General features: G+C 34.5%; 1 protein-coding gene across 6 annotated transcripts in view; it reads left to right on the forward strand.

The window, feature by feature from the left end:
* KANSL1L (KAT8 regulatory NSL complex subunit 1 like) overlaps window positions 1-24,181 on the forward strand; it is a 145,850-nt gene that overhangs the window by 67,650 nt on the left and 54,019 nt on the right. For all 6 annotated transcript variants that reach the window (XM_060016171.1, XM_060016173.1, XM_060016175.1 and 3 more), the window contains one exon: window positions 23,658-23,862. In XM_060016171.1, the coding sequence (XP_059872154.1) occupies window positions 23,658-23,862 (205 nt within the window). The remainder of the gene's footprint in view (window positions 1-23,657; window positions 23,863-24,181) is intronic.

Raw genomic sequence — 24,181 nt, forward strand, 5'->3', positions numbered from 1 at the left:
TTTTGATCTTTTAAGTATTATAGCTTCTTTTTTCTTCTTAAGCATTATTAGAGTACAATCAATAAATCATGGGTACATTTTTAGATAACATCAACCTTTTATAACTAAGGGAACTATAAACCTGAGAATGAGGGATAAAGCTTTCCAGGAAGTTTCTAAATTTTTATAATGTTTCTAAAAATGAAAAACAGTGATACCATTTGCTACAGAAATACTGCCATATTTAATATACCTTCCATTTTATACATTTTATAGTCTTCAGCTCCATACTGCCCTTGCAATACATTTTAAGAGTGAAAGACCCTACATATAGTTTGGGCATGGAAGATTGATTGGTAGATATCATCCATAAAATTCAGCTTAAGTTTTACTCATGTTGTAAATGAGTCATTTTGGTGGGTATTTTTTGTTTTGTTTTGTTTTTATTTTGGCCGCGCTGCACAGCATGTGGAATCTTAGTTCCCTGACCAGGGATCGAACCCGCACCCCCTACATTAGGAGCAGGGAGTCTCACTCACTGGACCGCTAGGGAAGTTCCCCTAAAATGAGTCATTTTGTATCTCAGCTTTTATAAGGTAAATTTTTTACTAAATGTAATTAATATAATAATTCCTATAATCCTTAGCAATTTATTATATCATGTTAGCAAAAAATATAGATATTATGAATCCTCTTTTGGGAACAACATTTGTTTTCTTTATTTTGCTTACATTTCTCTTTGAATCTTTCCTTTTAAAGATGCAGTTAGAATTTAAAAAGCTACTAGAATATTACGTTGTGTGTGCATCTAATTTTTTTTTCAAATAAAATGGCAGTGAGGGCTTCTTTGCTTTAAGTACCATAAAAGGACTAAGTGTAATTTAGTATCAGAAATATTTATATTAATAATTATATGATTTATTATTAAATTAAAAAATAAAACAAGAAAGGAAGATTCATACCATGGTAAAAATTATGTGAGTAGCTATCAGCTTCTTAATGAGACTAGTGGATATAAACTAAGTCTTAAAATAAAAATGCTGTTATTTTTATTTCTAATTTATTATTTCGAAAGTCTAATTTTTAATACTTTTACAGTTTTGTTTGTACTGGGTCACGTTTACATTGTTCTATTATGGAAACAATTATTCTACTGGTTTTGCTTTATTTTTGTTAACTTTATATTCATTCCTTATAACACTGATGATTCACTTTGAAAGGAAAGATTCTCATATGTTATACAGGATAACTATAATATCTTCATTTATGAGAACATTTCCTCATTAAGAAAGTCATAATTACAAGTTGAGCCATTAAACACCATCAGATTGTGATTTAGGGCTAAGTCAATTTTAGGTAATATTTTATTTACCTAACTAGGCATTACACTATTATACATATACATGTGTGTGTGTGTGTGAGTGTGTGTGTGTGTGAGTGTGTGTGTGTGTGTACTAATTTTCATTTTAATGTACTTACCTATATTTTTGGTCATTTATTCACAAAGTATTTATTGCATAACTGTTTGCTGTATGCCATATAGTCAAAGTCCTAGGAATACAATGATGAAGACAAAATCTCCACTTTTAAATAGCTTACAGTCTAGTAGATGAACCATGTCATTGTTTAAACTAACATATAATAATAATAGAAATGTGTGCAGTTGTTTGAATATTTGGTTTAAATAACTGTCATAGTTGAAAAACATACCTCATAAAGATATATAAATCCAAATGAGAGACCAGAACCAAGATGGTGGAGTAGAAGGACATGCTCTCACTCCCTCTTGTGAGAACACCAGAATCACAACTAGCTGCTGGACAGTCATTGACAGGAAGACACTGGCACTCACCAAAAAAGATACCCCACATCCAAACACAAAGGAGAAGCCACAATGAGATGGTACGAGGGGAACAATCACAGTAAAATCAAATCCCATAACTGGTGGGTAGGTGACTCACAGACTGGAGAACACTTATACCACAAAAGTGCACCAACTGGAGTGAAGGTTCTGAACCCCACGTCAGGCTTCCCAACCAGGGGTTCCAGCAACGGGAGGAGGAATTCCTAGAGAATCAGACTTCGAAGCCGAGTGGGATTTGATTGCAGGACTTCAACAGGACTGGGGGAAACAGAGATCCCACTCTTGGAGGGCACACAAAAAGTAGTGTGCGCATCAGGACCCAGAGGAAGGAGCAGTGACCCCAGGGGAGACTGAACCAGACCTACCTGCTAGTGTTGAAGGGTCTCCTGCAGAGGTGGGGGGTGGCTGTGGCTCACTGTGGGGACGATGACACTGGCAGCAGAAGATCTGGGAAGTACTCCTTGGCGTGAGCCCTCCCAGAGTCTGCCATTACCCCACCAAAGAGCCCAGGTAGGCTCCAGTGTTGGGTTGCCTACGGCCAAACAACCAACAGGGAGGAAACCCAGCCCCACCCATCAGCACTCAAGCGGATTAAAGTTTTACTGTGCTCTGCCCACCAGAGCAACAGCCAGCTTTAGCCACCACCAGTCCCTCCCATCAGGAAACCTACACAAGCCTCTTAGATAGCCTCATCCACCAGAGGGCAGACAGCAGAAGCAAGAAGAACTACAATCCTGCAGCCTGTGGATCAAAAACCACATTCACAGAAAGATAGACAAGATGAAAAGGCAGAGGGCTATGTACCAGATGAAGGAACAAGATAAAACCCCAGAAAAACAACTAAATGAAGTGGAGATAAACAACCTTCCAGGAAAAGAATTCAGAATAATGATAGTGAAGATGATATAGGACCTTGGAAAACCAATGGAGGCAAAGATCGAGAAGATGCAAGAAATGTTTAGCAAACACCTAGAAGAATTAAAGAACAAACAAACAGAGATGAACAATACAATAACTGAAATGAAAACTATGCTAGAAGGAATCAGTAGCAGAATAACTGAGGCAGAAGAACGGATAAGTGACCTGGAAGACAGAATGGTGGAATTCACTGCTGTGGAACAGAATAAAGAAAAAGGAATGAAAAGAAATGAAGACAGCCTAAGAGAACTCTGGGACAACATTAAACGCAACAACATTCACATTACAGGGGTCCCAGAAGGAGGAGAGAGAGGAAGGACCCAAGAAAATATTTGAAGAGATTATAGTTGAAAACTTCCCTAACATGGGAAAGGAAATACCCACCCAAGTACAGGAAGTGCAGCGAGTCCCATACAGGATAAACCCAAGGAGAAACACGCAGAGACACATAGTAATCAAATTGGCAAAAATCAAAGACAAAGAAAAATTATTGAAAGCAGCAAGGGAAAAACGAGAAATACCATACAAGGGAACTCCCATAAGGTTAACAGCTGATTTCTCAGCAGAAACTTTACAACACAGTAGGGAGTTGCATGATATACTTAAAGTGATGAAAGAGAAGAAGCTAGAACCAAGATTACTCTACCCGGCAAGGATCTCATTCAGATTCGATGGAGAAATCAAAAGCTTTACAGACAAGAGAAAGCTAAGAGAATTCAGCACCACCAAACCACCAAACCCGTTCTACAACGAATGCTAAAAGAACTTCTCTAAGTGCAAAACACAAGAGAAGAAAAGGACCTACAAAAACAAACCCAAAACATTAAGAAAATGGTATAGGAACATACATATAATTACCTTAAACGTGAATGGGTTAAATGCTCCAACCAAAAGACACAGGCTTGCTGAATGGATACAAAAACAAGACCCATATACATGCTGTCTACAGGATATCCACTTCAGACATGCAGACACATACAGACTGAAAGTGAGGGGATGGAAAAAGATATTCCATGCAAGTGGAAATCAAAAGAAACCTGGAGTAGCAATACTCATATCTGATAAAATAGACTTTAAAATAAAGAATATTACAAGAGACAAGGAAGGACACTACATAATGATGAAAGGATCAATCCAAGAAGACGATATAACAATTATAAATATATATGCACCCAACATAGAAGCACGTTGATAAATAAGGCAAATACTAACAGCTCTAAAAGAGGAAATCGAAGGTAACACAATAATAGTGGGGGACTTTAACACCTCACTTACACCAATGGACAGATCATCCAAAATGAAAATAAATAAGGAAACAGAAGCTTTAAATGACACAATAGACCAGATAGATTTAGTTGATATTTATAGGACATTCCATCCAAAAACAGCAGGATTACACTTTCTTCTCAAGTGCGCACCGAACATTCTCCACGAATGTGATACAATGATACAATGATACAATGTGATCTCCACGATAGATCACATCTTGGGTCACAAATCAAGCCTCAGTAAATTTAAGAAAATTAGAATCATATCAAGCATCTTTTCTGACCAAAATGCTATGAGATTAGAAATCAGTTACAGGGGGAAAAACGTAAAAAACACAAACATGTGGAGGCTAAACAATACGTTACTAAATAACCAAAAGATCACTGAAGAAATCAAAGAGGAAATCAAAAAATACCTAGAGACAAATGACAATGAAAACACGACGATCCAAAACCTATGGGATGCAGCAAAAGCAGTTCTAAGAGGGAAGTTTGTAGCTATACAAGCCTACCTCAAGAAACGAGAAATATCTCAAATAAACAATCTAACCTTACACCTAAAGGAACTAGAGAAAGAAGAACAAACAAAACCCAAAGTTAGCAGAAGGAAAGAAATCGCAAAGATCAGAGCAGAAATAAATGGAATAGAAACAAAGACAACAATAGCAAAGATCAACAAAACTAAAAGCTGGTTCTTTGAGAAGATAAACAAAATTGATAAACCATTAGCCAGACTCATCAAGAAAAAGAGGGAGAGGACTCAAATCAGTAAAATTAGAAATGAAAAAGGAGAAGTTACAACAGGCACCACAGAAATACAAAGCATCGTAAGAGACTACTACAAGCAACTCTATGCCAATAAAATGGACAACCTGGAAGAAATGGGCAAATTCTTAGAAAGGTATAACCTTCCAATACTGAATCAGGAAGAAATAGAAAATATGAACAGACCAATCACAAGTAATGAAATTGAAACTGTGATTAAAAATCTTCCAACAAACAAAAGTCCAGGCCCAGATGGCTTCATAGGTGAATTCTGTCAAACATTTAGAGAAGAGCTAACACCCATCCTTCTCAAACTCTTCCAAAAAATTGTAGAGGAAGGAAAACTCCCAAACTCATTCTATGAGGCCACCATCACCCTGATACCAAAACCAGACAAAGATACAACAAAGAAAGAAAATTACGCACCAATATCACTGATGAATATAGATGCAAAAATCCTCAACAAAATACTAGCAAACAGAATCCAACAACACATTGAAAGGATCATACACCATGTTCAAGTGGGTTTTATCCCAGGAATGCAAGGATTCTTCAATATACCCAAATCAATCAATGTGATACATCATATTAACAAATTGAAGAATAAAAAGCATATGATCATCTCAATAGATGCAGGAAAAGCTTTTGACAAAATTCAACACCCATTTATGATCAAAACTCTCTAGAAAGTGGGCATAGAACCTCAACATAATAAAGGCCATATATGACAAACCCACAGCAAACATCATTCTCAATGGTGAAAAACTAAAAGCATTTCCTCTAAGATCAGGAACAAACAAGAATGTCCACTCTCACCACTATTATTCAGCATAGTTTTGGAAGTCCTAGCCACGGCAATCAGAGAAGAAAAAGAAAAAGAAGGAATCCAAATTGGAAAAGAAGAAGTAAAACTGTCACTGTTTGCAGATGACATGATACTATACATAGAGAATCCTAAAAATGCCACCAGAAAACTACTAGAGCTAATCAACGAATTTGGTAAAGTTGCAGGGTACAAAATTAATGCACAGAAATCTCTTGCATTCCTTTACACTAATGAAGAAAAATCTTAAAGGTAAATTAAGGAAACACTCCCATTTTCTACTGCAACAAAAAGAATAAAATACCTAGGAATAAACCTACCTAGGGAGACAAAAGACCTGTATGCAGAAAACTATAAGACACTGATGAAAGAAATTAAAGATGATACCAACAGATGAAGAGATATACCATGTTCTTTGATTGGAAGAATGAATATTGTGAAAATGACTCTACTACCCAAAGCAATCTACAGATTCAATGCAATCCCTATCAAATTACCAATGACATTTTTTACAGAACTAGAACAAAAAATCTTAAAATTTGTATGGAGACACAAAAGACCCCGAATAGCCAAAGCAGCCTTTAGGGAAAAATATGGAGCTGTAGGAATCAGACTCCCTGACTTCAGACGATACTACAAAGCTACAGTAATCAAGACAGTATGGTACTGACACAAAAACAGAAACACAGATCAATGGAACAAGATAGAAAGCCCAGAATAAACCCATGCACCTATGGTCAACTAATCTGTGACAAAGGAGGCAAGGATATATAATGGGGAAAAGACAGTCTCTTCAATAAGTGGTGCTGGGAAAACTGGACAGCTACATGTAAAAGAATGAAATTGGAACTCTCCCTAACACCATACACAAAAATAAACTCAAAATGGATTCGAGACCTAAATGTAAGACCAAACACTATACAACTCTTAGAGGAAAACATAGGAGGAACACTCTTTGACATAAATCACAGCAAGATCTTCTTTGATCCACCTCCTAGAGTAATGGAAATTAAAAAGATAAGCAAATGGGACCTAATGAAACTTCAAAGCTTTTGCACAGGAAAGGAAACCATAAACAAGACAGAAAGAGAACCCTCAGAATGGCAGACAATATTTGCAAACGAATCAACGGACAAAGGATTAATTTCCAAAATATATAAACAGCTCATGCAGCTCAATATTAAGGAAACAAGCAACCCAATACAAAAATGGGCAGAAGACCTAAATAGACATTTCTCCAAAGAAGACATACAGATGGACAAGAAGTCCATGAAAAGCTGCTCAACATCGCTAATTATTAGAGCAATGCAAATCAAAACTTCAATGAGGCATCACCTCACACCAGTTAGGATGGGCATCATAAGAAAATCTATAAACAACAAATGCTGGAGAGGGTGTGGAGAAAAGGGAACCCTCTTGCACTGTTGGTAGGAATGTAAATTGATACAGCCACTATGGAGAACAGTATGGATGTTCCTTAAAAAACCAAAAATAGAATTACCATATGATCCAGCAATCCCACTACTGGGCATATTCCCAGAGAAAACTATAATTCAAAAAGACACGTGCACCCCAGTGTTCACTGCAGCACTATTTGCAATAGCCAGGTCATGGAAGCAACCTAAATGCCCATCAGACGAATGGATAAAGACAGACACATGGCTAAAGAAGAAGTGTTAGATATATACAATGGAATATTACTCAGCCTTAAAAAGGAACGAAATTGGGTCATTTGTTGAGACGTGGATGGATCTAGAGACTGTTATACAGAGTGAAGTAAGTCAGAAAGAGATAAACAAATATCGTATCTTAACACATGTATGTGGAACCTAGAGAAATGGTACAGATGAACTGGTTTTCAGGGCAGAAGTTAAGACACAGATGTAGAGAACAAATGTATGGACACCAAGGGGGTAAAGCCGTGGGAGGGTGGGGTTGGTGGTGTGATGAATTGGGCGATTGGAATTGACATGTATATACTGATGTGTATAAAATTGATGACTAATAAGAACCTACTGTATTAAAAAAATTAAATTAAATTAAAAAAATAATTCCAAATGAAAGAAATGTACCATTGGCTGTATTTACTAAATCATGATACTTTTTCAGTCCTATCTACTAATAATCAAAGGTTCTTGTTGAAATCAGCTAGTAACTGCCATCTTTCCTGATGTTAAGTAGTCGTTCGTACAAACTAATTTGGAAGTTTATAGCAGTTTTAAAACCTACTAAAATTCTTTGATAGATTTAAGAGCAGATAAAAATTCATCCTCCAGTTTTTTGAAGTGTGCTGACATATGTGTTTAATTAATTTTATTCATTTCACTAATGTATTTATTTTTGACAACAGTCAAGATTTTTTCCAAATCCTTTGTACATAACATGAATTTTTTTCAAAAAGCACTTATTTTCACATTTGCTATCAAAATATAATATTTCCCTTGAAGGAAAGATTATATTTATTTTCTAACATTTGCTAGAAAATGTAATACAGCTACCTTTCATCAACTCGGAAGGGTGAGAAAATGTAGAATGTTAAGAGTTTTTTAAATGTATAATTGATCTTTAAGTTTAATAAGTCTTGGTACCAGGTAATAAGCAAACTGTTATGTGTAACAAAAGATTTGGGGGATATTCCAGGTCTCATTAAAATTTTTGTAAAAAATTCTATTTATGATAATATATACCATAATATACAAATATATTTAACCAGGAACCTAGAAACTGGAATATATTACAGATAAGAGAGTAATAACACTGAAGGAAAAGTAGAAAATTTTGAAGGTATGTGGTTGTTGTGTCCAATGTCAAAGAGAGGTACTAAAATATATCTCTTGGTTTTGTCAGTTATAAATTGAGACCTTAGCAAGAATGTGTAGTTGCATGACAGAGAGATGAGAGTGGGTTAAGGGAATGGGAGATGAAATAGAGAGGAGTCAAGATTATATTTTTAAGGCTGCTCACTGTAAAGGCTGTAATAAAATGTATGTACAACGTCAAGGAAGGTGTTTTTTGTTTTTAAGATGGAAGAAACGTAAGCATCTTTATTAAAATAAAGAGAAGGGAAAGAGCTAGAGATGGGAAATGTAGAGATACATACCACAAAATTATGGTGGGACCTTATGACAGGAGAAATCTACTTGTTCCTTGAAAGTGGAGTGAAAGAGATTAAAATGGATATAGATGCAGTTGTTTATAAAGTGACTATAGCTAAATTAAAAGTAGGAAAGGGGCTGAAGGAGTTTGGTAAAGGTTTGGATAGACATTGACAAGTAAAACACAGCCCTTTCCCTGTGTTTTCCTCTATTCCCTTCCTTATTCAGTAGCAGAGAAGCCTGCCCCTGAAGAAGGATGGTATGTGATTTCTAAGGGGTTTTTTTTTGGTTTTGTTTTTTAGTATCTTAACTATATTGTGAAAAGTACATGATATTTGTAAAACTATTAAAGTATTATTAATTGAATTTTTAATAAAATAAATGCATAGTAGTGAAATTCTATAAATTTAACAGATTATTCTACATTACTCATATTTAAGAATGTTACCATAGATTTTGAAAATTAATAGGATATATAATTTCACATTATAGTAATATATGAAAAAGTTTTGATTTAGGGATATCTGTATTGAAGCAGTGTGAAATTTATTTATTTATGAACCTTTTGACTCTGGGAGTAAAATGGCAAATGAGGCCTAGTTTTATTTCTTGTATCTTTCTGTTTTTTCCAATATTATTGTTATTTTTTTTCTTTACATATAGTTTTATATGAACGAAACATCTTTCAAACTTAAAGCTTTTCAGGAGTAAGGGCTTAGTCTAATGTTATTCAAGCTTGATACTTAACCACAAAGCACTTTCTGAAGATATCCTATTAAGCATATAAATAGTATTCATTGTATGTATTTAAGTAAATGTGAAGGTAAGAAAATTCATCATTTGAGAATTTTTAAAATTCAGGTAAAATGTACATACCATAAAATTTACCATTTTAACCATTTTTGAGTTTAGTGGCATTGGGTAATTCACATTTTTGTCAGTAGTTGCCATCCTCCATCTCCAGAACTTTTTTCATCTTCCTGAATTGAAACTTTATATCCATTACATAATAACTCCACATTCTTCCTTCTTCCCAGTTCTTAGCAACCACCATTCTACTTTATATCTCTACGAATTCGACTACTCTAGGTACCTCATATAAGTGAAATCATACAGTATTTATCCTCTTGTGACTGCCTTATTTCACTTAACATAAAGTTGTCAAGGTTCATCCATATTGTAGCTTGTATCAACATTCCCTTTTTAAAGGAATAAAATTCTGTTTTATGTATAGACCTTTTTTTTAAACTTTAAATCAGTTTATTGACATAGTAACACAACACACTTGCCTCCCTGACCCCCCCATCCCCCTCACCCAATCTAGATCTCTCCCACTTCCTTCTCCCTTAGAACAAGCTGTTCAGTGAAAACAGAAAAGGGCAGACCACTTCTGCATCCCCAGTCCCATGCCTAAGCCCTGTGGAGCAGGTCTCAGGCACTACTCAGAACCTGTTAGGGAGGGAGGGGGAAAGTTAGCACTAGACTCAGCTAGGCAGAGGCATCCAATCCCCAAGAACAGATTCCCCCACAGCACCCAGGCCCTGAGTTGCTATTTTATTGGGACCAATTTTGTTTATCCATTGATCCTTGTATGAACATTTGGGTTGCTTCCTCCACCTTTTGGCTAGTGTGAATAATGCTTCTATGAACATGGGTATACAAATATTTGTTTGAGTTCCAGCTTTTTATTTTTTGGATATGTACCCAGAAGGGGAATTGGGGAATTGAATAAGAGTTTTTGTAATTGTTTACTTAGAAAATGAGAAATTATTGAATGTCGTTAATGATATTTCTAAGCCAAAATCTTAAAAAAAGCAAGAACCCAGAAAAGTAAACAAAGCACAGCAATCTACTTTGTCTGAGGCCAAATTCCGTCAAAATTAAGTTGACGTTTTGATAGCTTTCTGGGGAAAGAGAAAAATCAAATCCAGGAAAATCAAGTGAAGTTTTAATAGCTTATGGGGTTAGAAGATGATAAATCAAAGCCCATGGCTTTGCCTATAGTAGAGCGATAAAATGAAATCCTGCCTATATTTAGCTGAGATCACCTTCCTCCAGGAGCTACACCTTCACAGTAGATGTAAATAAGAAAGAAAACTGATTCCCTTTCCTGAACCCTCCTACACTGTTGGTGGGAATATAAATTGGTGCAGCCACTATGGAAAACAGTATGGAGTTTCCTTAAAAAACTAAAAAAAGAGTTGCCATATAATCCAGCAATCCCACTCCTGGGCATATATCCAGAGAAAAACTCTAATCTGAAAAGATTCATGCACCCCAGCATTCATAGCAGCACTATTTACAATACATGTAATACAAATACAAGCCAAAACATGGAAGCAACTTAAATGCCCATCAGTAGATGAATGCATATGTTTACAATAACCAGGACATGGAAGCAACCTAAGTGTCCACCAACAGATGAATGGATAAAGAAGTTGTGGCATGTGTGTACAATGGAATATTACTCAGCCATAAAAAGAAATGGAATTGAGTTATTTGTGGTGAGGTGGATGGACCTAGAGTCTGTCATACAGAGTGAAGAGTGTCAGAAAGACAAAAACAAATACCATCTGCTAACACATATATATGGAATCTAAAAAAAAAAAAAATGGTCATGAAGAACCTAGGGGCAAGATGGGAATAAAGACACAGACCTACTAGAGAATGGACTTGAGGATATGGGGAGGGGGAAGAGTAAGCTGGGACAAAGTGAGAGAGTTGCATGGACATATATACACTAGCAAATGAAAATAGATAACTAGTGGGAAGCAGCCACATAGCACAGGGAGATCAGCTCGGTGCTTTGTGACCACCTAGAGGGGTGGGATAGGGAGGGTGGGAGGGAGGGAGACACAAAAGGGAAGAGATATGGGGACATATGTATATGTATAAGTGATTCACTTTGTTATAAAGCAGAAACTAACACACCATTGTAAAGCAATTATACTCCAATAGAGATGTTAAAATAGACGAACGGATAAAGAGGATGTTGTATGTGTATATATATATACATATACATACAGTGGAATGCTACTCAGCCATTAAAGAATGAAATAATGCTATTTATGGCAACATGGATGGACCTAGAGATTATTATACTAAGTGAAGTAAGTCAGACAGAAAGACAAATACCATATATCATCACTTTTATGTGGGATCTAAAATATGATACAAATGAACTTATTTACAAAACAGAAAGAGACTCACAAACACAGAAAACAAACTTATGGTTACCAAAGGGGAAAGGGGTGGGAAAGAGCTAAATTAGGAATTGGGGATTAGTATGTACAAACTACTATATATAAAATAGATAAACAACAAGATCCTACTGTATAGCCCAGGGAACTATATTCAATATCCTATAATAAACCATAATAGAAAAGAATATGGAAAAGAATATATATTCATATTCTTTTTCATATCCTTTGCTGTACACCAGCAACTGACACAACCTTGTAAATCAACTATACTTCAATTAAAAAAAAAACTGTTTCCCTTTTCCCATTCCTGGGGCACCATGGGGAGAGTTGCCTTGGTGCTGAGCACAGCAGAAGATAAAATTAAAAAAGCAAACCTACTTTGAGATAGTGTGACCATGATGGGGACTTTGACATGGATTTTCAGTCCAAATTTGTATCAATGAGTCATCCAAGGAATGCCTAGTTTAAAATGGTTCTAGAATGGATGACACTACAATGGTTCTAGAATGGATGATGGCAGAGGCAAATGCAGATTCTCTCTAGAGGAAGGCACCTTCTTTCTTAGGCCCAGGAAATCCTCATGAATAATTTTTCAAGAGCAGTGATCAGCACACAGTCAAATATAATCAAACATGAGGACACAGGGCAAAGACAGTAAGAATAAGGAGAAAATAACAGCAAAAGCAGATCATAAAGTTTTCAGATATTCCAATTATCAAATGCTGATTATTTAAAAAACAGTGCTTATTCTGATTTTAGAAATAAAAGAGGCTTAAAAATACCTGCAGGGAAGAATCTATAAAAGTGACTAGCACATTTGAAAAAGGTCCAAAACTTCTGAAAAATGCTGAAATTAAAAACCAAGTGAGTTTGGCAGCACTGTGGACACAATTGGAGACAGAATTCATAATGTAAAAGATAGATTAGAAGAAAAGTTACAGAATGTAGGAAGAGAGACAAAACAATGGAAAATACAAGAGTCATTTAAAAATGTGGAGAACATGGACTTCCCTCGTGGTCCCGTGGTTAAGACTCCATGCTTCCACTGCAGGGGGCATGGGTTCAATTCCTGGTTGGGGAACTAAGATCCCACATGCCACCAGGTGTAGCCAATAAAAACAAAATATGGAGACTATATTGAGCAGGTCTAATATGAGACTTAATTAGCGGCCTGGAAGATGAGATAGAGACTGGAGCAGAAGCAATAGTTGAGGAGGTATTGGATGAAAAGTTACCTGATCTGACGAAAGACATCACATTCAGGAAGTCAAACACAGATTCCTGAGCAGGACAAATAAAAAGAAGTATACCCCTAGAAATAGAGAGGAAGTGTGGGGGGGGAAAGCAAAAACAGAAACAAATGGAATATCTAAAAGCAACAGTCGGGGCAGGAAAGGAGGAAGACATTACCTTAATTGAAGCCAGAGTTCAGCTGACAGCTGACTTCTCAAGAGTAATAATAGGAGCCAGAGTACAGTGAAATGATATCTTCATCGTGTTGAAAGAAAATAACTGTCTATCTAGAAATTCTATACTCAGAGAAAACATCTTTCAAGTCTGGCCTTGAAACACAATTGTTTTCAGACAAAGCAAAACTGAGAGTGGGTCACCAGTAGACTCTAATTAATGATAACCATAAAGGGAGTGTTTCAGGCAGTGGAAAGTGATGATCCTTTTGAGAGATGCAAGAAGGGATGAAGAACAAATAATATGGTAATAACTATATGGTTATATGTGAACAAACAGTAGAAAATATGTCTAGTAGGGTTAAAAAAATTCCATGGCAACAACAGCATATAGGCCAGGAGGAAGGTAAATGGATTTAAATTATTCTCAGGAGGCTGGTAAAAGTACAGAAGTTCCTTGACTTACAATGGTCAGACTTACAGTTTTTCAACTTTATGATGGTGCTAAAGTGATATGTATTCAGTAGAAACTGTATGTCAGATTTTGAATTTGGATCTTTTCCTGGTCTAGTGATATGTGGCATGATAATCTCTTGTGATGCTGGGCAGTGGCAACAAGCTGCAGCTCCCAGACAGCCACAAATCATGAGGGTAAACAGCCAATATACTTACTTTCTGCACCCATGCAACTATTCCATTTTTCACTTTCAGTATAGTATTCAATAAGTTACATGAGGTACATGAGTATTCAACATTTTATTATAAAATAGTCTTTGTGTTAGGTGATTTTACCTCACTGTAGGCTAATATCAGTATTCTGAGCATGTTTAAGGTAGTCTAGGCTAAGCTATGATGTTTGGGATTATATGCATTTTTGACTTAAAATATTTTCAATTTACAATGGGTTTATCAGGATGTAACCCCATCATAATTTGAGAAAGATCTGTACTGATTTAACTTTTGATGTTTCTACATTAAGTATGATGGAGAGGTCCACATGTGGCAGGGGTTTCTTAGGTGCTGATAATGTTCCTTTTCTTGACCTGAGTGGTAATTATGGGACAGTGGAGGAGTAGGTGAGGTATTGCTTCATATATACAAGTTACACATACCTTCTCAAAAGATAAATGTTTTATGTACTTAACTATAGGTATCTTATATTTTACAATAAAAAAGTTAAAATAAGGTAAAAATTGTACACTTCAAAAAGGATAAATAGAAAATACAATTTTTAGTACTACGTTGTTAAAATTATAACCATAAAATACCAAAATTTTAAGGTAGAAGTAGGAATGTGATATTTAATTTGTTGAAAGTGAAACAAAGAGAATTAAATCTCACTTCAATGTTACCTTAAAAGTTACTGGTAGAGACTGATCCAGTTATTGGTTTCATTATGGTATCTAAATATTGATATTCTCTTCTAAAAATTTTGTAAAGTCTTAACCAACATTTGACAGTCATTAAGTCTACACTGTAACCCAGCTTCTACAATTCTATCATCTTAAATGGCACATGTTTTATCTACTAAAATGTAGTATATCACTCATCAGGTCATCAACTAAGAGTTTTAAGTATGTGTTGCAGTAAACATACCAGCTACTGGGAGACAGTATATAATATATATTAAAATTGTGGATATATTTCTTTCAGATCCTTAGCAGGGTACTGGTCATTGATTTACAACTATTCTTACTCTTTTAAAGAAGTACTTCAAAGTGGCCAGAGTTACGATAAGTATTTGAGGGTATATGTAGAGCCTTACAGGCCAGCTATTACTGAAGACACCTGTCACATAGGTACTAGGAGTCACTGAGGTACCACCTATTTTTCCTTCATATCTCTTGGGAAGATAAAAAGTTGCTGACTTGTTTTTGGTCTACCTAATTTGTTTGGGACTCTGTAAACCCAGGTAAACACACTGTTGGATTTTATTCTCATTACACTAAACATACCTTCTCAAAAGACCATCTTGGGCATTTAATCTCCTTCTTCCCCCCTAGAAGGTTTTAACTTTTGTTAATTCTTAATTATAGTCGGTTTTAATTTAGTGGTTTTTGGGTTACTTGAGATTTTGGAAGTATACCCTTTTTACATATACTTTTTGTTTTGACATTTTGTGACCTTGAGCAAGTCAGTTAATCTCTTTACATCTCACTTTTTTTTTATCCTAAATTTACTGGAATACAAATATTTTGTAAAGTAGTTTCTAATGCTAATATTCTTCAATTAAATGCTTATTTGTAAGGAATTCCATTTTTTCAAACAAATTAAAAATAAAAACAAAAAGGTCTCAATACAGCCTAAAATGTATATCTTTTTGTAACATCACCATTGTGCTTTGCTTTTGATGTTTTATGTTAGCTTAAATCTAGAGATTTAGTGAATAAAGCAAAATTACTATACTCAACATATCTTAGTAACTTTAAAGGATAATCTAGAAGTTATTATGCAAAGAAGTACCCAAGACAGTAGGAGAAATGATAATTCTATTCAAATGTTAAAAACTTTCATATAAGCCATTGGGAAGAATTGTTTAAGTAAAATTTATTACACATTGCCTTTCTTGGATGATACTGAACTTAATTCAGTTTTTCTTTGATAACTCAAGCTCATCACTATGACCACATCCTCAGAGGCTATTGAGATTAATAATTGTTTATCTATAAAAGAATTCACTTAATAGTCAACAAATACCTACTGAGTGATGGCAGTGTGCCAGGCTTTGGATTGGATTGGGATATGATGTTGAACAAAACCAGGTGTGATCTCTGACCTTATGGTGTAGAGTCTAATTGGGTAAAAATGACATCAACCGAATAATCACACAAATAAATGTGAAATTTAAAATCCTGATCAAATGCTATGAAGAAAACTCACTGCATTGTTAAAATCGTTTTGGAATCAGATGGGTCTGAGATCAGTCCTAACTCTGCAACTTGGTAGCATTGTGATTTTAGGCAACTTTCTAAATCACAGTTGAAATGAGAATAGTTTGCTTCCTGGGTTGTTGTGAGGATCAAATGAGATGACAAGTGTGATACAATTTTGTTATTATTTTTTACTTGTTTATTATCTGTGTCCTCCTGGATGAGAATGTAAGCTCCATGAGAGTAGGAATTTTTTTGGTCTGTCTTATTAACTGCTATATTCCTAGCATCTAGATCAACGAGTCATAACATGGACACGAATAAATATTTTTTGAATGAATGGAATGACTTTTAAGATTTCTTTCAGGTAATCAGCATTCAAAACAAAAATATTTTGTATTTATTTGCTTTTTTTCTCCCATAGTCAGATTGGTATTTCAGTTGTTGGTCTCATGGCTGTCTCCTGAAATTCTGCTTCCTCTCATCAAATTTAACTCTGGACTAGAAAATCAGATAACCAAAGCTAGAGTGGTAGAAGTACCTGTACTATAATAAGAGACATTCTGTAGTAAGAGAGAAGGCCTCGCTCTTAACAGTAACAGGAGTGAGCTTTCATACATGGACTTACTAAGATCTTTTTTGGTTATTTAAAAGGGTTTTGCAATTTCAGCTGTATTCTGTATATTTGGACTTACCAGCTAAGTAAACTCATAAGTGCTTCTAATAAAGCATTCTCATTCTAGCTTTATATCACATTATATCATAAGTTTGGTATATAGTTAGGTTGGAAGAAATTTAAATTTTGAATTTTTAAAGTTTGGTTACCTATTCTATGTGTTAATTTTTAGTGGACCATGTAGAACTTAATGCTTGATATAATTTTTAAAAAATATTTAAGGTAATTTTTATAATATCCTAATGATCTTTTTCTTTCAATGTCTAAAGTAAATTCGCTTGGTTAATTATTTTTCAGGGCAGCTGTTTTTTCCACTTTTTATTTATTGATTCCCAACCCCCATCTCTTATTTAATGGAAGTATCTCCCAGAACTCAGAATTGTTTTCTTAGCTTTATTAATCTTGGCAGCAGGGTTTAAGATGAGTCACCAGGAACTGAGCAGCTGAAAAGATTGAGTCTTCAAACAAATGAAGCATTATATTTTACCATCATAGAGATAGTTATTGGTTTTTAGATCTCATACTCTAAAATGAAGATAAAATGTTATAAATGCATCCTTATTTACCCCATGGGGTATTATCTCTGGGAAAGTGAATTTCTACTTGAAATAATGGCTAGATTTTTGTTGTTGTTTTTTTTACTTTAATGAGTCCCAGAATATGATATGAAATTAAATTCCAATTAATCATTGTCATGCTACTTAATTCCACTAATGATAATTATCTCACGAAATGCAACGATTCTTTCTAATTGGGCATCACAATTGAAAAACTGCCGCTAAGCTGGTAAACTAATAACATATAAAGTAATTCTTTTACCCTCATAATATTTTCAATAGTCACTTCTCAGTTATGAGAAAACATTTTTAGCAGCAAATTCCAGGCTGAAGTTTTCAAAATAATTTTGGGTTTCTATGAGTGTCATTAACTATTGTATTAGCTAGATGTACAACATCAATAAGGAACTAAAACTTCTCCTCCTGTGTTTTTAAAATAATACCAGTAGGAATTATTTTCTTTTGTAAAAACTTTACTTTTCCCTTTTAACCTCTATTAATATAAGTCTGAAACTTAATGTTATAGGAAATGTTTAAATAAATTGTGATGCAACCACTGGAAGGCATATCATATAACTATTAAAAAATTATGTGTAGGGCTTCCCTGGTGGCGCAGTGGTTGAGAGTCCACCTGCCAATGCAGGGGACACGGGTTCGTGCCCCGGTCCGGGAAGATCTCACATGCCGCAGAGCGGCTAGGCCCGTGAGCCATGGCCGCCGAGCCTGCATGTCCAGAGCCTGTGCTCCGCAACAGGAGAGGCCACAACAGTGAGAGGCCCGCGTACCACAAAATAAAAAATTATGTGTATAGAAGGGATGTAGTCATATAGGAACATACTTCCTTTGGAATGTTAGGTGGAAAAATCAGGATGCCAAAATCATTGTACAGTATGATTTCATAGAAAAAAAAAGATTTGAAGGATAAAATTTAAAGTTTTTATTAAAGCTATATTTGTGTTTAGATGATGAGATTTTGAAAAATATTTTAGCTTTTATTTTTTTCAACTTTTTTCTATTTGCAAATTTTCCTTTAAAATGAAAAATAATAATTAGTAAAATAGAAAGTCTCAATTTCAAACTGTATCTTATATGTCAGAAAAACAGCTCACAGATTATATTGAAGAATCTGAACTGTACTCCCAAACTATAGATTAGCTAGAAATGTTTGGCAAATTTTATGTCACAATACTCAGAACAATATAGCTATCATATTGGCTTCCTAGTCCCTTTGCCTTTATACTTTGTAATTTCAAGTCCCACTTGAAATTAAGAGCCAGAGATAAGAATAGCAAATAACACTGCAATAGTCGGTCTCTTTTTCTCTCAACCTTTATTATGAAAAGCTTTAACATATAGAAAGCATAGCAAAGTGAATCAACTTATTCCCAGCTTTAACAGTTGTCAAGATTTTGCTACTCATTTCAGCTATTTCCCTTCCTGACACATTTTTTTCCTATGCTTTTAAAAAATAAATTCTATTGATTGTTATTTTAACTGTAAATACTTCTGTATATTTCTCTGATAAGCTTTTTTTCAACATACCCACCATGTTATCATCTGCTTTTTTTTATTATTCTTATATTAGTCATAATTTATCACTATCATGAAATTCTCTATATTCATATTTTCCCAGTTGTCTCAAAATCATCTTTTTATGATTTTGTTAGAATAATTTGTTATTCTAACAAATTTGTTTGTTAGGATAATTTGTTAGAATCAGGACCCAAACAAAATCCATATTACATTTGGTTGTTATGTTACATTTTAAAATGTAAATATTAGAAATTCCTAATGCCCAAAAAAAAAGACTGCAATTTTGGATGACATTTTTGTTTTCTTCTTATAAAATTATATAAGTTCATTGTATGAAAAGTTAAAAAGTCATAAAATACTAAGAAGAAAGTGGAAATCACTTATATGGCTCAGAGTGTATTTCCTTCCTATCATTTTTTACATTATTTTCATAGTTGAGATCTATTGGAAGCCATTTTATATCTTATTTCAAAGTATATCTGAAGCTTTCTATACTTAAATTTTTTTTTTCATTTTAATGGCTGCATTAAGATGTACCTTAATTTTTTAGAACAGGTAAGTACCTTAATTTTTTTTAGGGGACATATCTAATTTAGAATGCCATTTTACAGTGTACTCCAACACATTTTCTTGTTGCTATGGTTGAAGAGACTCGTATTTTTGAGTAAGGGGTCTAATTTTCCTAATTAATTCCTAGAGTAGGTGAAATGGGCTGGTCGATGCACTGTTTTCTCTATATGTAGCAGATAATGCCTGGATCTTGGTCCATTGGCCGTTTGAGAGAGATGTTTGTTTTGCCATGTGGAGGACAAGTAATGCCCCTAGTGGGCCATTTTAGTAAGTTTATATAAAGTCCAATTTTATATAATTTCTTTAAAATATCATTGAATATATCTGAGTATATGATGCATTAATTTCTCCAAACATTATCAAGGGAAAGAAAGGTATTAAATTCAACTATTGGCAGGACTTTGGGCATCAGGGAAAGTTTGGAAAAGGTTGCACCTACCTTAGCTGCTATAGGTTGAAGTCATCAAAGAACTCCAAAAGATCAAAGTAGACTTGAAATAGACATAACTTATGCAAAAATAGTGATTCTTAGGTGTGTACTTTTATGAATATATCCATTTCGTAGGGGTGTTATAACAAATCACCACTAAGTGTGTGGTTTGGTATAACAGATATTTATTCTTTCACAATTCTGGAGGCTAGATGTTTTTAAAATCAAGGTGTCAGGCAGGGCCATGCTCTCTCTGAAGGTTTCTGGGAAGAATCCATCCTTGCCTTTTCCTGGCTTCTGGCAGTTCCTGGCAGTCCTTGGCGTTTTTGGCTTCTCTCCTCTGTCTTCACATGGCATTATTCCCTGGGTGGATCTCTTCCTTAATTCTGTGTCTCTTCTTATAAGGACATCAGTGATTGGATATAGGACCTACCCTAATCCAGTATGACCTCATTTTACCTAATTACATCTGCAAAGACTGTATTTCCAAGTAAGGTCACAATCTGAGGTTCCTGGTGGATGTAAATATTGTGAGGACACTGTTCAGCCCAGTATAGCAGGTGTGGGTATTTGTGTATATGAGTAGATTGGGAACTGGGGGGCTATCGTAAGTTCTTAGATAATACACATTATAATTCTTTTCTCCATTGTTGATTTCTGCTTTTTCTTAAGTGTATTTAGTATAAGAATACATGAATGTGGGGGAAATGTTGAAAACAGTACTAAAACAGTAATTTAAAATTCTGTGTTGAATAATTGCTGCTGTTCCTTGAGATTAAAAGATAAAAACAATTTCATGAAGTCTTGTCTATTTATGGTTTTAGAATCCTAAATTTATAACCAGGACCCAAAGTTTCTTATTTACTAAAAGCATTTGAGCAGAGTGTTATAATGATTATTTCAGTCCTTCTAAGAAAATAATTTGGCTTAGGCCAAAGGTTATGAAATACTTGAATAAGTTACTAAAAATTTTAGACTATCTTTCACTGAGTTTATTAAAAAATAGGTTGAGGGCTTTCCTGGTGGCGCAGTGGTTGAGAATCCGCCTGCCGATGCAGGGGACATGGGTTCGTGCCCCGGTCCGGGAGGATCCCACACGCCGCGGAGCGGCTGGGTTCGTGAGACATGGCCGCTGAGCCTGCGCGTCCGGAGCCTGTGCTCCGCAACGGGAGAGGCCACAGCGGTGAGAGGCCCGCGTACCGCAAAAAAAAAAAAAAAAAAAAAAAAAAATAGGTTGAAATTAGACTGTTCTTCCATATCCATCCACCATTATCACCACCCCCAAGATGACTCCAAGAAGTTAGCTAATATATGTCCCCATAAACCCATATCTTTAGATTGTTTTATTAATTTTGATGCAAGTACATAATGTTTGCAGGAATTGACTTTTGTAGGGATTTATAATAAAATATCAGTTAAAAGATTAATTGCCTCACTTCTGGGCCTTTGGTTTCTGTAGTAATCAGTATAGTAAAATTTTTATTTAAAAAATTCACTTGAAGTTTTCCATTTATACTCTGTAAAAGCAAATTGAATGCCTATTGTTATCCATAAATATCTTAACTGCTAAGATTTTCTAAGATTGTAATAGAAAACCAATTATATCAGAAAGTCATTAAGTAACTTAGAGAAATTTAACAATGTTAATAAAACATGAATTTATGACTTTTGGCTTATTTTCTTAGATAAAGCTCTCGGTCATTTTGCACTTTTTAAATTAGAAGAAAAATTTTAAACTTTATCCATGCCTTCTCTTTTACAAATCAAAACATCTTATAGCTCTCATCTGCTTATTATTCTCATAAATTTATAATGGGCATATATGATTATGAGATAAAATAAGGTACATCATATTTTACTATCAGAAACTAACTTTTTAAACCAAAGTTAGAGATTTAGAATGGAACTCAAGGCAGTGTAAATATGTAACTTATTTTTCTAAAAGGACTCTTGTAGCCTTCTGTTTAGAGCTTCTTTTGGGTCTTAAACTAGAATGTTACATGTTTACTCATTCACTAAACTAATTATTTAGGTGTAGTATGTGGTGTTATACATGCACTGTGCAAAGCACTGAGCTGGAGTGGGTAAATCTGCAAATATATATGTTTATATTTCTCCGTTCATTCAATAACTATTGAGTATTTGCTGTATGCAAGGTACAATATCAGGAACTTCTTGATATAAAGTTAAACAAAACAGACACAGTCTTTGTAATACTTACAGTCTTAGAAAAGGAGAAAGACATTAATCAGATAATAATACAAATAAATGTAAACTTATCACCATGAAAAATACTATGAAGAAAAGGTGAATGGTACTATCAGAGCTCATAAGGGAATTTGACTTAGTCTTTGGAGGGGCTATGCAAGGGCTCAAAGACACCTGAGGAAATGACTTTTGAACTGAGATGATTATTGGAAATTATATAATTGAAGGAGGATGTGAGAAAATTCCAGGAAGCAGAAATTATATATAATAGTGAGTAGTGAGTGCGAGTTATTTGAAATGAAAGGAGGCAGTGCAGCTGGAACACAGGGAACCAGACGGAGTGTGATGCATGATGCAGCAGGAGAGCCAGCGGCAGGGGCCAGACCAATTTACCTATACTGGTCTGGCCAGTAGTACATACTCAATTTTATTTATATGTAGTCACCAAATTCTATATTTTATTTTGGTTTCACCAACATAAGCCATTCAGGTACCTTTATTTCTTGTTTCTTATTACTATGTAAAGTTCTTGAATTACTTGCTTTATCTACAAGATAATAGAATATCTTATAGCAGCCGTAAATATTCAAAACCAATGATACTGCTATAGAAAAACCATGTCTTATGTTTACCATTAAACACTGATTCTACCTGAACAAAATAGCACATTTAGAATTCATATGTTGATTAGCAATAACATGTACAGCAGTTTCACTTGTTGATCTTAGAATGCTAAGTTGACTAGCTTTCGTCTTATATAAATAAGGTTGAAACTGGTATATTATAGGCCCAAAAAGCCGAATATTTTATATATAATATACTGGTATAAATGAATTTAAATTTATGTGGTGACAGGCATTAACTTCCTCCTGATGTTTTGATGTTTTAAAATATTTAAATAAATGTTTAAAAATTAATATGAAGAATGATTATAAAATTATGCTTATTTCATGTGTAGTTTGTGTGATCTGTTTTAAAATTTTATAGTTTGTGGCTTCTGTGTCATCAGAAGTTTGAAAAGATTCTTAAAATGTAGTCGGATTGCATCTTTGTTTCAAAATTCACTGAAACGATATGTAATGCTTATGTAAGAGCAGCTAATGATGTAGTGATGAGATTTTAGCCCTTTAAAAACCTGTAATCCTGTATAATTTCACCCTTATTCAAAAAGAATTTGATGTAAGTAGTTTCAACACTGTAATATTCATGAATTATTGATTTACAGTGAAGGTTTACATTGTACTAGTGAACTCATGTAAGCATTTCTAACCTGTGGGATATTTGTTTTGCAGGAGAAAATAGAAATTCTGTATTCACAACTTGAAATGCAATTTCCCATTAATATTAATTCTTTCATCGATTATTACCACAAAATTGGCTAAAATTAATACTCTTCTGTCATAATAGATCAAGGTGATTTACATTTAGTTTTCTTTGTCTTTTTTGTTTTTGTTTTATTCCCTCCACTCCCATTTATTTCATGGCATATCAGTGCTTCAGAGAATTTAGATGAGCTCTCTTCCTCCAGTAGCTGGTTACTTAACCAGAAGCACAGTAAGAAAAGGAGAAAAGACAGGACAAGATTGAAATCTCCATCCTTGACTATCATGAGCACAGCAGCTCGAACAAGGCCACTTCAGAGTTTCCACAAACGAAAACTCTACAGATTGAGCCCTACTTTTTATTGGACTCCGCAGGTAAGGTCGCCTTTGGCAAAACATGAACAAAGATTTTATTGTCAATATATTTCACAAGTTAGAGGATATGAACTGTACACAGTTGTTTAGAATAAGTGGGATTTAATAATTTTTAAACATAGCAGTGTATTCTGAAACTTCTCACATTTCCATTTTTTTAAATCACTATTATGCTTAAACGAGTTTGAAAGAAATGTACATATCAAGTTGATTTTAAAATTTTACTAGTAAGGGTAACAAGGAAAACACAAGTGTATTATATATTTACCTTTTGCTTAGTGAAGAAAAAAGTAACAATCTGCAGGGTTTTCAGTTATTT

Source organism: Delphinus delphis, chromosome 7, assembly GCF_949987515.2.
Source record: "Delphinus delphis chromosome 7, mDelDel1.2, whole genome shotgun sequence".
Taxonomy (NCBI): Eukaryota; Metazoa; Chordata; class Mammalia; order Artiodactyla; family Delphinidae; genus Delphinus; species Delphinus delphis.